Here is a 16,607-nt window from a genome sequence, read left to right as displayed (position 1 = left end):
AGTTTTATGGTTTCCTTAGGATGATTCTTTTCTAAAACACTTTCTTTCCTTTTCACTTCTCTTCTACTCATAATTTTTCTCTTCCCTTATTTGATAGGAGTGAGGGTGTTCAGGGTTTTCTTACAGTTTTAAGGCATAGCTCCCACTTTTGGGTTTCCATTGTAGAGAAATATAGTATTTTATTTGAGATCCCAAACCATTTACATCAGTGGGAAATAGAAAAATTGATGTCTCGAAGCCTTTTATTAAACTGTAGTAAGAAAAGGTGGAAAACCCCTCAATTTAGTTTTGTGCCTGGAAGCTTTCATTCCTGACCACAAACAGATATTTATTGAAAATACATACCTCTAACTCCTATTGTCCTCTCACTAACTTCGGATTTAAGTGCTGTGGCTTCTAAGAAAAATGTCCTATTTTCACATTGGCATGTTGGATTCTTCTTTAAAGTTTTTTTCATCCAAGTGAAAGGAATGAACTGTTTCACTTGGCAGGAAAATAATATAGAAATATACAAGATAGAGCCTACTTAGTTATCACACATGGATATTGATGACTGTGCAATTTCAGTGAAAAATATCCCATATGAATATATCAGAACATATAAAGGAAATTTCTTAGCATAGCATTCAGGGTCTTCCATAGTTTGTCCCTATATTCATTTATAGTTTTATCTCATTTCCTCTTTCACAGCCAGCCATAATCCAGGAGATGGCAGAATTAAACTCAGTGTTTTGCAAAAAGTGGCAAAGTGATCATCAGTGGGCTGTTTATGTAAGACATCAGAGTCTGTTACTTGCTATGTGAGAAAACAGCACTAACACCAGATGCATGTGTCTACTTTGTATTGGATTCTCCTGAAAGCAGATCCAAAGACTGAGGCCTTTATTCAGGTCATTTATTTCAGAGGTAATTACTAGCAGCAAGTGTAAAAGAACCTCAAGCAAGAAAGAGCAGGCAGGAAAGGAGGAACCAATATATTATTGAAGTTGTCACTATAGGCATCTGTTGCTTAAGGACCTCTGAGAAGGGACAGGATGTCTCCCAGAATTGTCTGATCAGTAGATGGAAGCTGAAAATTTTATCCAGTAGCTCCCATCCCCACTGGATGAGGGTTGCTTCTAATGGTGTTGAGTTTCCAGAACTTGCAGACTATTTGTGCTTGACCTGAGAATCTCATGGAGACTTGGAGCAGGCCCTGAGAAGGAATAACAAAATGAAGCATGGAATGCACTTGAGGTGGTATATCTTTGGAGGATATGGAACTGTCCCCAGGAATAACAGCTGGAATCAGAGACTGGTCCAATGGATGAGATGTAAAGTACCAAAGGCCTCTAATGTAGTCTGTAATCATAGCTATGAATGTGATGGTAAATGATCATAAATCAGTAAGAGAGATGATCTGGTTAGAAAAGGGTGGGTTGATTGCATTAATTGTGCTGTTTGTGGTTTGTGTGGGGTGAAGGTGCTTTCAAAAGAGAAGATGTCCCCCTGCCTGCTGACTGCGTGCTATACCTTAAGGCTATCTCTCATGTCTAACACAAATCACCATTTTCTGGCCATTTCCTTCTGTCATCTTTTACTCTTTCTGTCTGAATTTTGTTATTTTTACCTCAAATACCTTTCACTATTTCCATTCTGCCTAAGGAAATCCTATTTCAATCTTTAGCACCATATTCCAGTCACATCAGATGCTTGTGATTTGGGAGGATCTATTTGGTCGTGATAATCTCTATTCCTAGAATATGATGTTTGCCAGCTCCAACTCTTAACATCCTAATCAGTCTTTTTAAATGAATTATATATGTCACATCCTTATAGAAATCTCCTTAACCATGACAGTCAATTGTTTTTTATTTGTTTGCACTTCCTGTAAGATACTCATCAAACTCTGTCTCACTTTCTCCCTAAGTTACCCCATCTCTGTCATTCTATTATTTCCCAAATTGCTTCAAATGGTGCTTTGCCCTTAGATAGAACAACTCAAAATGAATTTGTTACATTGAATGAATATACAAATACCGAAGATTCATTTTGCTCATTATGCATGATAGTATCTTGTATCAGGTAATTTTAGCCATTTTCCAACAGAATCATGAAAACATTGGCACAGAACTTATTTGAAAGCATATTTTCCAGTTTTTCTGTCTTGTCCTACTGAATATAATATGTGGTACCCTTTTTCTTGGTTATCATATTATGTAGTTAGCAACACGTCTTAAGAAAAAAGCAAAAAATGTGTTCTGAAGTAATAGAACTGGACATGGAGCAACAGACAGGTTCCAAATTGGGAAAGGAGCACGTCAAGGCTGTATACTGTCATGCTGCTTATTTAGCTTATATGCAGAGTACATAATGTGAAATGCAAGGCTGGATGGAACACAAGCTAGAGTCAAGATTGCAGGAAGAAATATCAGTAACCTCAGTTATGCAGATGACACCACCCTTATCGCAGAAAGTGAAGAGGAACTAAACAGCTTCTTGATGAAAATGAAAGAGGATAGTGAAAAAGCTGGCTTAAATCTCAACATTCAAAAAACTAAGATCATGGCATCCAGTCCCATTACTTCATGGCAAATAGATGGGGAAACATTGAAAACAGTGACAGACTTTATTATTCTGGGGTCCAAAATCACTGCAGATGGTGACTGCAGCCATGAAATTAAAACTCTTGCTCCTTGGAGGAAAAGTTGTGACAAACCTAAACAGTGTATTAAAAAGCAGAGGTATACTTTGCCAACAAAGGTCTGTAAAGTCAAAGCTATAGTTTTTCCAGTAGTCATGTGAGATGTTGTACCATAAAGAAGGCTGAACATTGAAGAATTGATGCTTTTGAACTGTGGTGTTGGAGAAGACTCTTGAGAGTCCCTTGGACTGCAAGGAGATCAAACCAGTCAGTCCTAAAGGAAATCAACCCTGAATATCCATTAGAAAGACTGATGCTGAAGCTCCAATACTCTGGCCACTTGATACATAGAGTTGACTCACTGGAAAAGACCCTGATGCTGGGAAACATTGATTGCAGAAGGAGAAGGGAACAACAGAAGACAAGATGGTTGGATGGCATCACTGACTCAGTGGATGTGAATTTGAGCAAACTCTGGGAGATGGTGAGGGATAGGGATACCTGGGCTGCTGTAGTCCATGTGGTGGCAAAGAGTCAGATATGACTAAGTCACTGAACAATAACAAATTTGGTTTAATCTAAAAAAAAAATTAATCAAAGTATTTATTCTTTAATTAAGAGTAAATCAGCTATACATCAAACCTCAACTCTATAGATATTTCAGTATTTGTATATGAGATGCTGGATGGAATGAGTAGCAGGGAAAATTAGTTGAAAACTTGAAGAAACAATAATAAAAAAGAGAACAGGGGAGTAAATACCTTTAAAATGAAGGAAAGGCAAGGTGGCGCCACTGAGGAAAGATGCAGACCAGAGCAAATATATTCAGTCCTGGAAGAAGATTGCTGTAATTATTCAAGTATTTACAAAAATTAGCATAATCTAAGACAATAGTTATTTGTGTTACTATCAATTTTATATGATAATAAATCAAAATGTATTCTTTTAAGGCATAGGAGGACAATCTCAGTCTGACTTTCTGTGTTTCGTTGTAGATAAGAACACACATCAAAGTCTTTTATATGAGAAACAATCCCTCTTTAAACCTGTCTCAATGTAGTTAATAACAAATCTTATTTCTTATTGTGACAATCAAATTACTAGAAACAGGAGTTTATTCCATCTCCACTTCTTTGCTCCCATTCACTCTTCCAACCATAGCAATAGGGTTGCTATTCCCACTTTCCACTAAAACTTAATAATCTAGTGGTCAAATCCCATAGAGAAGACTTGGTTCTTTTAATTTAACTTATCTTTAAAATACAATTCTGAACCATTTTATCTTTTTGAAATTCCTGTCAGTCTCTTGATTTTCCTTTATTACAATATTTAATGGCACTCTCTCTTCCATTAGATTATAAGGAATCCTGTGTTTCCAACATGACATTTCTCACAATATCTAGCTCTTGGTAGAAATTAAGGGGAAATGTGTTCAGAAATACTCATTGAATTGAAAAATCAAATACATAGATAAGGAGATTCAACATACCTATAATGTGGGTATTACAATTGTGTTTGGTAGGATAAGTTCATTTGTAGGGCATTGAAACAGAAATTTATTTCAAAGTTTCCCTTTTGGCTGTTGATCATTTGATCTCTGTTTCATAGCCATCATCTCAGTCTCTTTTTAAGGTCATACTCTTTCATCTACCCATCCATGCCCATATTACTCATAAGTGGTAATATTTTCTAAGATTTTATTCATGGACATCTCACTGTGAATCTCCCTCTATACCATTCTGTTCACCTCCTTGGTTTGAATTACCTACCTTATATATGCTGGCTTTCAATCCTGTATCTTTACTGTAAATCTTCTCTTGGCCCTCCTTCTGTATGTTAATGAAAGAAGAAAAGGATAAAGGGTAGAGAAGGTCATTGAAAATAACTCCACCTCTGAGAGATTTCTTCTACTTTTCTCTTACGTATGTAGAACTAACACACCTTATGCTGCTGCTAAGTCACTTCAGTTGTGTCCAACTCTGTGTGACCCCATTGACGGCAGCCCACCAGGCTCCCCCGTCCCTGGGATTCTCCAGGCAAGCACACTGGAGTGGGTTGCCATTTCCTTCTCCAATGCATGAAAGTGAAGAATGAAAGTGAAGTTGCTCAGTCGTGTCTGACTCTTAGCGACCCCATGGACTGCAGCCTACCAGGTTCCTCCATCCATGGGGTTTTCCAGGCAAGAGTACTGGAGTGGGGTGCCATTGCCTTCTCCGAACACACCTTTAGTTGCCAGCTAACTCCTAGCTTATGATCTGTTGTCTGACTTCACTGGTCTACTCTTTGTGGGCATCAAAGTCTCATTCACTTAAGGTCTTCTTCCCCTCTCCTGGAAACACTTAGCACTCTACACCCTGTGGAAGTAAGTGCTCAGTAAATCTTACTTAGTTGCCATTAGTGATTTACTTTTCTGCATGCTAAGCAGAATCTTTCCTTGGGGATCTTCCTACTGCTTTTGTGAAATTGTTGGTAGCCATAAAATTTCACAGTTCTTCTGAGAAAGCTCCACTATCTTAGATGAAGGTATGTTCTCCCCCCCAAATCAATAACTATTATGGATTTATCCTATAATTGCTAAAGGAAGAGAGGCAGTGTATTTTTTTTTTCCGTCCATGTAGCTACATCATTCAACCCCTTGAAAGTATATTAATTCTCATGTAATCCAAAACTAGAATAAGTATCTCCTGGTTTTAAAATACATACTAAAATGTAATTTTCACAAAAGGCAAATTATAGATTCTGTCTGATATTTATTCATATTTGTGTTTTATTACATAGGTTATTAAATTAAGTGAGGGAATTGACCAAAAACTTTGGAACCATTCATACTCATTGACATTGTTAATGAAACATTCAAGATATTGTGATCCTTAAAAACTCAATATTATATAAATATAATGCATTAATTTTCCAACTCAGTTTTAAATTTCAGAAAATATCTGCTGAGTAGAGTAATTGCCTGATTGTCATTTATAAGCTTACACATAATCTAATTTAAAAGAACTAATTGTAGCAGAATGTTATACTTGTTTAATAATTTAAGGTGTGAGGGCAAGAACAATTAATGCAAACAAAGAAAATTGGACATCAAACTCATTTATTATTCTCCTTGCTCTATTAATCTATTATCAACTGGCATAAGCAGTGATCTAACTTGGTTTAATTACCTTGAAGTCTACAATTTAGCTAATCAAAATTTATCATGAGTTTTTCCTACAAGGTAGAAAACATATTATAACTTTGTAATTATGAAAATACATGCTGTACAATGTTGTTTGTACACATGCATAAACATTATGAGAGTGCAGTTTCTTAGAGGGAAGAATGGAGTACTATCACTTATAATTTGACCTCTAGGCTAAATACAGTTTAAGAAAAAAATAGTAATTTTTGAGAGCAAGAAAGCTATTGCTTAATAATTTTTTTTTGTGGATATTTACCTTGTTTTAGCTTTGTAAGTGACATTCATACACAGTCTTAAATATTATGATTTTAAAAGACTGTGCAAAAATATATAAAAGGAATTTTGTAATTACTGAGATTGTAAAAATAGGAAATAATATGAACCATTTTCTGGGGGAAAAAACACAGAACAAAACAACAACAACTGAATTTTTTACTTCTCCTCAGCTCCGTAAGGCTATCATAGATCATGTGTCAGACTCTTTTTTGGATACAACAGTCCCACTTCTGGTTCTCATTGAAGCTGCCAAGAATGGCCGGGAAAAGGAAATAAAAGAATATGCTGCGATATTCCGTGAACACACTAGCAGGCTTGTAGAGGTAAGTGTGCTGGAATTATAACTACTCTAAATCCAGGAGAATAGGGCTCTCATTCTGCATTTATAGCTGAACTGAGGTCAGATACAAATTTTTGACCACTTATAGCAAATGAAACAGAGATGGGCCAAAGTAATATGAAGGTATGTGTGTCAGATTGTATGAACTATTCCCCATTGGCTCAGAAAAGGAACAATTTATTTAGAAAGAATTGTGAAAATATGATGAATATATTTTCTTAATACATTTTCTTTTCAGAGTTACACACATGAAACCTGGTTAAACATAGCTTTTACTATTACAAATATTTTCTTCATATTCTGATTTAATAGTATTAAATGCTCTCTGTCATGCCATTTTATTGTTTCTCATCTTTTCATGGTTATGTTACTCCTCAGCCTTTCAAATCATATTCAACTATGAAACATGACTCTAGAATGTAGGATATACGGGGATAGAGAAACCCAGAGTAATTAAGTAGAGATAGTGGATTGGTCCATGTCCCCGTAGAGGCAAGAGGAGATGATAATAAAACTTAATCCTCTTCTGCTTGGAAACTGGAGATATTTCCCCATATTTTGGGAGGTGGATTGTCATATGAAGGAGCTATGAAGTGCTGGGCAATTCCTAGAAAACAGATAATGAAATCTGTTGTATTATGTGCATCAGTAATGCAGCCACGGTATAAGAGAAAGCTGAGTGGAAGAATACCCAACACCAGCAAAAAGGTGAGTGTATTCACAAGCCCAGGAACCAGTGGCAGGAAGGGGGAAATGTGGTTGAACTGATCCTCATACTGAACTAGTACCCATTAGTATGACTCTACCAGTTGTTTTTGGCTTGTGTCTAGACCCTATTGTCAGTGCCCATGCTGTGCTGATTATTAAATGTTTTGACTGCCAGAACCTTCCTATATAGGCCATGAACTTTGTGGTGGAACATATGTTTGGGGGCCTAAATTGCTTATCAAATTTGTATTAGAAATAGTTGCCACTTGAATTAGAAACACAGCATTCTAGACAACATTTACTAAGGTAGAAGACTTTCCCAACATTTTTAATGTGGATCTGCTGGGAAGGAAGTTTCCATGTAACTAGCACTTCCACTATAAACTTTCTGCACCCCAATAGTCACAACTAGAAAATGAAAGGTGTGGATGAATAGGTGATTACTAAGATAATTTCAGCCCTAAAACTGCCCCACCTCCAACTTTGAAGTCTTTGCCGTTCCCAAGAATACTATGAGACAGGGCAACTGATATAATTCCCATTGGCCTTATGTGGAAATAAAGTACAAAACCCAGACCAAGCTGATGAAGAGTCAAAGCTGAGTTCCAGGTTTGCTTGCATTTAACTAATCCAGTCAATTGCTTATTATTTATTTATATATTCCTTCCTGTACTCATTCCTCAAATATTTATTAACTATTCCCACAGGAAAATGTTAAAAATTAAAAGAGAGCAGAACAGAAAGAGCAAGTCATTAAAGGCACCAAACTAAATGTTCAGGCCCCTCTGAATCATGAACCTTTTGTCTAGAAATGTTTTTTCTAAGCTGAAGGAACACTAAATTATGAAAGTAACTTTTTAGTGAAAAATTCTGAGAGTAAAAGTTGGTTTCTGCTAATAAGGTTTCATCCTTTTCCTATTTTCAGTTTAGTTTCTAATGAGACATAAATCTCTTAAGGTGCTCAATGAAGGACTCCTTGATCACACATTTTTGGGAAAAAAAGTTCTATTTGTCCTTGTGGAGATTTTACATTTCTGAAAAATCCAGATATAAAGAGACCTCTTTAAGTTAAAATTTCCCCAAATCAATTTACATGAAGTACTCTTTCTTTCATAAAACTTATTAGGAAGGTGCTGCCTTCCAGGACCCTTGAGAATACTACCTTAATTTTATTACCAAATGATAGTTTATTATTCTGTAGATGGAGCACTAAGAATCTATTTTAAATTTTTAAGGATTTTGAAAATTCTGTATTTAATGTGAATATGAAACCATAACAGATTTTTGGAATTTTGAGTTACTGAGGGACTTATTCAACCCTCTTTGTTCCCTTAACACATTATAATGAGGTTATGTTGGCTTTGGAATGTTCCATTTCTCATTCTGGTATTACTTAGAAACTTGCCTTCAGTTCCAATAAGCTTTTACTACTTAACAAACATTCTCAAACGTAGTGCTTTAAAACAGTAATTTATTATTTACGATTACTCTCTTACTGATTTGTGTGTTGACTGGGCAGTTCTTACTTAGGGTCTCTCAAGTTCTTGTTGTCAACTGTTAGTTGGAGATGAAGCCCTTCAAAGGTTTGACTAGGCTAGACATCCAAAATGGTACATTCACAAGTTTGAAAGTGCATGCTTTCTGTCAGTCGGGAGCTTTGCTGTGGTTGTTGACTGGAGCACAAACCAATACATAGCCTTTCCATTGGCTTCAGCTTCTCACAGTGTAATTTCTGGGTTCTGAGATAAGAAGTCCCAAGAGCAAGTCAGAAACAGGAAGTAGAGCTGACGTCCCCTTAATGCCTGGGCCCAGAAGTTGATAGAGTGCAGTTTCCACTGTTCTTTATTGACTGAAGCAGTCACAGAGCCTGCCCAAACACAAGGGGACAGGAGTGGGCGTGAGACTCCGCCTCTGGCTGGAAGGAGCAGCAGAACATTTGTGACCACCTTTAATCCACACTTCTCTCCTCAGGGCTGCGTTTGCTTCAGCTGTAAAGTGAAGGTTAAACAAGATGACAACTAAGGTCACTACCAGTTTCTAAAATAGTAAGATCTGACACATTACAGGAGAGACACTCTTACCTTTCTAAGAGATATAGAAGAAAATGAAAATTGTTTTTAAGTATACTGCTTGGACACTAGGTTGTTTATATATATCAAGGGAAAGAAAAAAAAAAGAGGAAACACTGCATTTATCTCCTGGGAAAATTCTTTTTTTGAAAGGAGCTGTCTAACCAAAGCAACAGAGAAAATCATCATTAATTTACTACAAACATTGAGACAGAAGTGTCTGGGGCAGAGTCTGAGTATATAAGACAGCTCAAATATATCATTTTCAGAGGACATTGTGAGTTCACTTTGTATAGATTGCTTACCAGTCTTACCACCTAAGCACTGCCCCTATACAGACATGCACATATACTCACCTTATTTCCAAGCTGGGTTATCTGACATAGTAGGGCATAAGTCTTAGATTCTAAATGACTTCAAGAAAAAGCTATTTTCACTCTGTCTGGGTTTTGATACCTCAACTCTGTCAGAGAAATCTGCAATCTAAAAGTGAACTTGTTGAGGGAAGTCTTAAATGTGAAAAAAAAAAGCCCATTTTTAAAGAATTTCTGTCAGATCTTTGGAGAAAAACTCCATGCTGTTTAAAGGAATGCTTTAGATAATGGTTAACTTGTGACTTCTATGAAAGGAATAGTAAAAAAGTGTAATGGAACACAAAGGGGAAAAAACACAAAATGGTAAGAAATTCTGCAGGAAATATGTAGAAAACAAAACATATTCAGAGCATTGGAGAAAGAAATGGGAATGAGAAGCTGAGTGACCAATAAATTAGGCCTAAACATTCTCATTCTCTAGTAAAGTCATGTCTATTTTATTATTTAGTAAGTAGTAAGTTTAGTATAAGTCTATATAATATGTGTGTTTTATGTAGTAAGTTTAATATAAAATGACCATGGGTGAATGATGGTTAAAAACCATGGGCAGTTTCAGTAACTGGAGAACTTAGATCCTTGTGGCTAATTTTATCTTAATGTTGAATTAAGTAACTATTATGCAAAACTTTCTACTTTGAACATCCAAGTTAGCCTGTGTTCTTAGAACCATCAAGACACCGTAGGAATGAGAGGCAGGAGTCAAGAGGCTGACATTTTAAATATGATTAGCAATTAATACAAATGTACTCGTTGAATTGTACTCCACAACACTGATGATGTCTTAGGTCACCATTAACTCTACTGGCTGCCACCAGTCATACTATTAAACAGGAAGTTAAAAATACTAATTTTACCTTAAAAATAAAAATATTCAGTAATTCTTGAGAGTAAGGGTTTTATTTCTTATCGCTTTAAACCTCCTCTAATAGCAAAGTCTATAAGCTAGTTCTTAATATTATCTGTTTTGAATGAAGAAACGCATTCCTAACACCAATGCAGTCTTCTTTCTCTCTAAAAAGTTGACTGAAGAGTTCCAGTAACTGGACTTGAGATATACGCCTGATCCCAATTATTTAGTAGCATCCCTTTCTACTCTATTGTAAAAGGATGCTTTAAAATAATACTTCATGGTGATAATAGCAAATGCCTTTGCTAATAATTATCAAAACCAGACATTATAAACCCTGCTCCAGATCTCCTTCAGAAGGAATCTGTAACAATTTGATAACATCTTTTAAGAATTTTGCCCACTTCAGAGATACAGTTTTTAACTTTAATGTGGTAATATAACTATTATTCAAAACCATACTATCATATATTAAATAATAGGCATTGTAAAAACAAAAACATTGTTTTTACAATGCCTATTATTTAATATTTCTCTAAAATTAAATCTTAAAAATTCCACCATTTTTTTTTTTGGTTTTATTACTATTTGTTTTCAGCAAGTAAATTCATGCTGAACACTACACTTGCTACCAATTAAATGGTAAAATCTCCTGTTTGTTCCATGGATATTATCATATTAATCATTATTATGCATGACAGTGTTAATAATCTAGGCCTAAAAATTTCCTGTGAATTAGTGAAGTTTCTTTATGTGAAAAGCCAGCTTCGTCAGTGCTTTGACTTATTCATCAAAAATTCATCTGTCTTGATGTACCTTATTTTAGTAAGTTTCATGGGAGCCTTTCATCAAAAAGGAAAAAGTGGGTGGACATTTAATTATAATACTTCCCTCCAACCTACAAAGCTGATTGTTCCCACTCACAAAATGGCAAGCCAGATTTAGCAAAGCCCCAGTGCCAAGAGAGAAGACTTTAGAGGGGACTCTTGCTGTTTGCAAGAAGTGCTCATTGCTATCAGCTCTACTAATATTGTTGCATTTTGACAGAATGCTGTTCAAGTGTCACACAATGCTTTAATTGATCATCTGTTATAAAATAAGGATATGTTTGGTTATAAATAAATCAGGCTTTTAGAGTCCTATCCCATTCTTCCTCCTTTCCACCCCTCAAGAAGAAAAGAAAAAAAAAAAAAGAACAAACTGATATTTACACTTGTGCACAAACTAACAACTGTTCTCAGTGAGCATCTTGGCAGCTCTCCTCTTTTGCTGGTGAGGGGATATTATAGCTAAGTCAGAAATGATTTTGCTTATATAGAATAGAGCACACAGTTGTGACTGCCCACTCCCTGGATTAGAAACTACTCAGCATTTTGACCTTCTTTTAGCTAAAAGACATGATGAACTTGATTCTTGAAAGCCTATCCTGAAAGCATGGTGAGTGGCCATTCCATATTTTAGAGGTTTCTTTATAAATTTTCTATTCATGATCTTTGGAATATAGGGAAAGGTTAGTGAGAGAATTATAGATAAGTCAGAGACTTTCTATAACAAATGCAGGTATTTTTTAATGGAATACAGTGTTTTGGAATTAAGAGGAGAAAGAAAATTATGTGAGATTAGTTTGGGAATTCAGCATGAAGTTAGCAATATTTACATTAAACCTTGAAAACTAGTCAGGATTTAGATTTGAAAAACTAGAACTCTGAGTGGAGATACAGCATAAATAAAGTCATAATTCTCATCCCTGTGTTGCAAGAATATAGTAGAAATGAAATCTAGATTGTTAATTGGTAGTGTAAAGTGAGTTAGTGGTAGTTTATGAACAGCCTTGAATATGTGAATGCCAGGGTGAAGGAATTAGATATTATCTTAGAAAACTGGATCCAGCAAGTTGCTTGTCACTAGGGAAGTCTCTAAAGGGAAATCATATTGTATAGGGGCAATTTTGAATCCAAACATAAAAATTTCTACCCTATATAACTGATTTAAATCTCATGAACAAAAACTGGCATTTAAAAATGTCTGCATCTAAAACCTAATTTATTATCATACATTAAAGAGAAAGAAGAAACTTAGTTTTAATGATGAAATTGGAACAGACAAGCAAATATCTCAGGACTTAATGGTATCCAATAGAAATAGAAGCCAGGCCACATGCATAATTTTAAATTTCCTAGTAGGCATGCTAAAAATAAACAGGTGCTAATGGACATCTAGGTTGCTTCCATGTCCTGGCTATTATAAACAGTGCTGCGATGAACATTGGGGTGCATGTGTCTCTTTCAGATCTGGTTTCCTTGGTGTGTATGCCCAGAAGTGGGATTGCTGGGTCATATGGCAGTTCTATTTCCAGTTTTTTAAGAAATCTCCACACTGTTCTCCATAGCGGCTGTACTAGCTTGCATTCCCACAGTGTAACAGGGTTCCATTTTCATGGCTGATTCATGTCAATATATGGCAAAAACCACTACAATATTGTAAAGTAATTAGCCTCCAACTAATAAAAATAAATGGGAAAAAAATAAATAAAAATAAAGAGGTGAACTAATTTTAATGATGCTTTATTTAATCCAGTACAGTCAAAATATTATTTTGATATGTAATTAATATAAAAACTATTGATGAGACATCCTTTTTTGTACTAAGTGTTAGAAATCTGGTGTATATTTACACTTAAGGCCTGTATTTACTAGCCATATTTTAAGTACAAAATAGCCACAAGTGGCTCATGGCTATATTTTAGACAGTGCAGTTCTAGACAGATGATTAGCAAGTTGAGGACAAGAGTGTATTCATTCACTACCTGACTCATTTAACATGTGTTCAGTCCCTATGTGTGCTAGATTCCTGATGTACTATCTATAACCTTTGTTTTTGTTTCTCTGGCTGGATATATAAGTAAATGCAACATTCAATAAATCATTGTTGAATGAATTAGTGTATAAAAATGTAATTGAATGTTCATTAATCCTGCTGCTGCTGCTGCTAAGTTGCTTCAGTTGTGTCTGACTCTGTGTGACCCCATAGATGGCAGCCCACCAGGCTCCCCTGTCCCTGGGGGCCAGGCAAGAACACTGGAGTGGGTTGCCATTTCCTTCTCCAATGCATGAAAGTGAAAAGTGAAAGTGAAGTTGCTCAGTCGTGTCTGACCCTTAGCGACCCCATGGACTGCAGCCTACCAGGCTCCTCCATTCATCGTATTTTCCATTAATCCTAGGAAATCTTTAAAGATGGTAAATATGAAGACTTTCTTGATGTTCTTTGGAAAGTTGCTCAGTATCTCATATCTGACCTGTGAAGGGCATTCAGTTCAGTTCAGCCACTCAGTTGTGTCCGACTCTTTGCGACCCCAAGGACTGCAGCACTCCAGGTGTCCCTGTCCATCACCAACTCCCAGAGCTTACTCAAATTCATGTCCATAGAGTTGGTGATACCATCCAACCGTCTCATCCTCTGTCGTCCCCTTCTCCTCCTGCCTTCTATCTTGCCCAGCATCAGGGTCTTTTCCAGTGAGTTAGCTCTTCACATCATGTGGTCAAGTGTTGGAGTTTCAACTTCAGTTTCAGTCCTTCCAATAAGTATTCAGGACTGATTTCCTTTAGATGGACTGGTTGGATCTCCTTGCACTCCAAAGGACTCTCAAGAGTCTTCTCCAAAATCACAGCATCAATTCTTCAGTGCTCAGCTTTCTGTATAGTCCAACTCTCACATCCATACATGACTACTGGAAAAACCATAGCTTTGACTAGATGGACGATTGTTGGCAAAGTAATGTCTCTGCTTTTTCGTATGCTGTCTAGGTTGGTCATAGCTTTTCTCCCAAGGAGCAAGTGTCTTTTAATTTCATGGCTGCAGTCAGCATCTGCAGTGATTTTGGAGCCCAGAAAAATAAAGTCTGTCATTGTTTCCATTGTTTTCCCATCTATTTGCCATGAAGTGATGAGACCAGATGCCTTGACCTTAGTTTTCTGAATGTTGAGTTTTAAGCCAACTTTTTCACTCTCCTCTTTTACTTTCATCAAGAGGCTCTTTAGTTCCTCTTCACTTTTGCCATGAGGGTGGTGTCATCTGCATATCTGAGGTTATTGATATTTCTCCCAGCAATCTTGATTCCAGCTTGTGCTTCCTCCAGTCCAGCATTTCTCATAATGCACTCTGCATATAAGTTAAATAAGCAAGGTGACAATATACAGTCTTGATGTACTCCTTTCCCAATTTGGAACCAGTCTGTTGTTCCATGTCCAGTTCTAGCTGTTGCTTCCTGATCTCCATACAGATTTCTCAGTAGGCAGGTCAGGTGGTCTGGTATTCCCATCTCTTTCAGAATTCTCCACAGTTTCTTGTGATCCACACAGTCAAAGGCTTTGCTGTAATCAGTAAAGCAGAAGTAGATGTTTTTCTGGAACTCTCTTGCTTTTTCGATGATCCAATGGATGTTGGCAATTTGATCTCTGGTGCTTCTGCCTTTTCTGAATCAACTTGAACATCAGGAAGTTCACAGTTCACATACTGTTGAAGTCTGTCTTGGAGAATTTGGAGCATTACTTTGCTAGTATGTGAGATGTGTCCAATTGTCCAGTAGTTTGAACATTCTTTGGCATTGCCTTTCTTTGGGATTGGAATGAAAACTGACCTTTTCCAGTTCTGTGGCCACTGCTGAGTTTTCCAAAGTTGCTGGCATATGGAGTGCAGCACTTTAACAGCATCATCTTTTGGGATTTGAAATAGCTCACCTGGAATTCCATCACCTCCACTAGATTTGTTCATAGTGATGCTTCATAAGGCCCACTTGACTTTGCATTCCAGGATGTCTGCCTCTAGGTTAATGATCACACCATCATGGTTATGTGGGTCATGAAGATCTTTCTTGTGTAATTCTTCTGTGTATACTTGCCACCTCTTCTTATATCTTCTGCTTCTGTTAGGTCCATACCATTTCTGTGCTTTATTGTGCCCATCTTTGCATGAAACGTTCCCTTGGTATCTCTTTTTCTTGACGAGATCTCCAGTCTTTCCCATTCTATTGTTTTCCTCTATGTTTTTTTGCATTGAACTCTGAGGAAGGCTTTCTTGTCTCTCCTGCTGTTGTTTGGAACTCTGCATTCAGATGCCATGCTCCATTGTAGGGTGCATGTAACAGTAACCTGGAAGGGCTGACACTGAAACGCCATGTAAGGTGGACAGCACTGTTTGGTGTCTTCTTCCCTTTCCTCTCTTTAACATCTTTCTTTTTTTCCCAAAAATCTTATCTGGAAAGAGCTTATTTGAGTCTCCAAACCCCCTGAGCAATGAAAATTTCCTTTTAGGAAATTAATTTTATAAGGTAATTTGAAATATACTGTAGTTGTTGAACCTTTGTGTACAACTTCCAGATACAGATAGAAATGTTTTTCAGGAACATTAACAGGCCAAAAAGTAGGCATGTGCAAAAATACCTTGTGCTGAAATTGGGTACTCAATATTTTGATATATAATTAATTAATACAAAACTTCTCTGAAACTTGAAACTTCCCCATATTACTCTCCATGATTGTATTTGGCCAAAAGTTAACAAGCAAACATGTTGGCAATTACTGATGAATAATCTGAGAACTAGAAGCCACCAATTTTTTTTTTTTGAATCAACATTCTGATTATGCAAGTTGGAGATAATCTGTTTCTTTTAATCAATTCACTAATCCACTCAATTAAAAAGAAATTGAGTCCCTACAATGTGATCTATTAAGGTCATTTATACAGATTCCTGCTCTTTAAAACTGGTTTCATTTTTGTCTTTTGTGTTTTAAAATGTATGGCTTTGACTCACCTGCTTAGGTGACTCTAGCAAATTAATTAGCCTCTATGGAATTAAATTTAATTATCCATAGATGGAAAAAAAAAAGGATTAAATAATCTTTTATTGACATTTAAAATTCTGGAAACCAGAAAAGGTTTTTTTTTTTTTTTTGTTGTTTGTTTTTCATGGATGAAGTTAAATAAAGTATTGGAAGTGTGGTTATTTATGGATTTCATAGGATAAAGTTACTTTTTTTAGTAATAAGAAGACAAAAACTGGGGAAGAAACTAAAGGAAAATAAATTATTTAGCAATCTGTACCAGCATCAGGCAAAGCACTTTATACTCATTACCTCATATTAATGCTCCCAATATGATTCAGAAAGATATTTTATTACCACTTTGCTG

The 16,607-nt window shown here is 36.2% G+C and overlaps 1 protein-coding gene across 2 annotated transcripts in view; it reads left to right on the top strand.

Annotated features, from left to right (window-relative positions):
* The window catches only part of CTNNA3 (catenin alpha 3), a 1,809,955-nt gene that overhangs the window by 938,855 nt on the left and 854,493 nt on the right, over positions 1-16,607 (top strand). For both annotated transcript variants that reach the window (XM_070470726.1, XM_070470725.1), the window contains exon 9: positions 6,254-6,406. In XM_070470726.1, coding sequence (XP_070326827.1) covers positions 6,254-6,406 — 153 coding nt within the window. The remainder of the gene's footprint in view (positions 1-6,253; positions 6,407-16,607) is intronic.

This window comes from Odocoileus virginianus, chromosome 7 (genome assembly GCF_023699985.2).
Source record: "Odocoileus virginianus isolate 20LAN1187 ecotype Illinois chromosome 7, Ovbor_1.2, whole genome shotgun sequence".
In the NCBI taxonomy this organism is placed as follows: domain Eukaryota; kingdom Metazoa; phylum Chordata; class Mammalia; order Artiodactyla; family Cervidae; genus Odocoileus; species Odocoileus virginianus.
The sequence above is the reverse complement of the archived record's forward strand: the minus strand, read 5'-3'. Positions and strand labels throughout refer to the sequence as shown.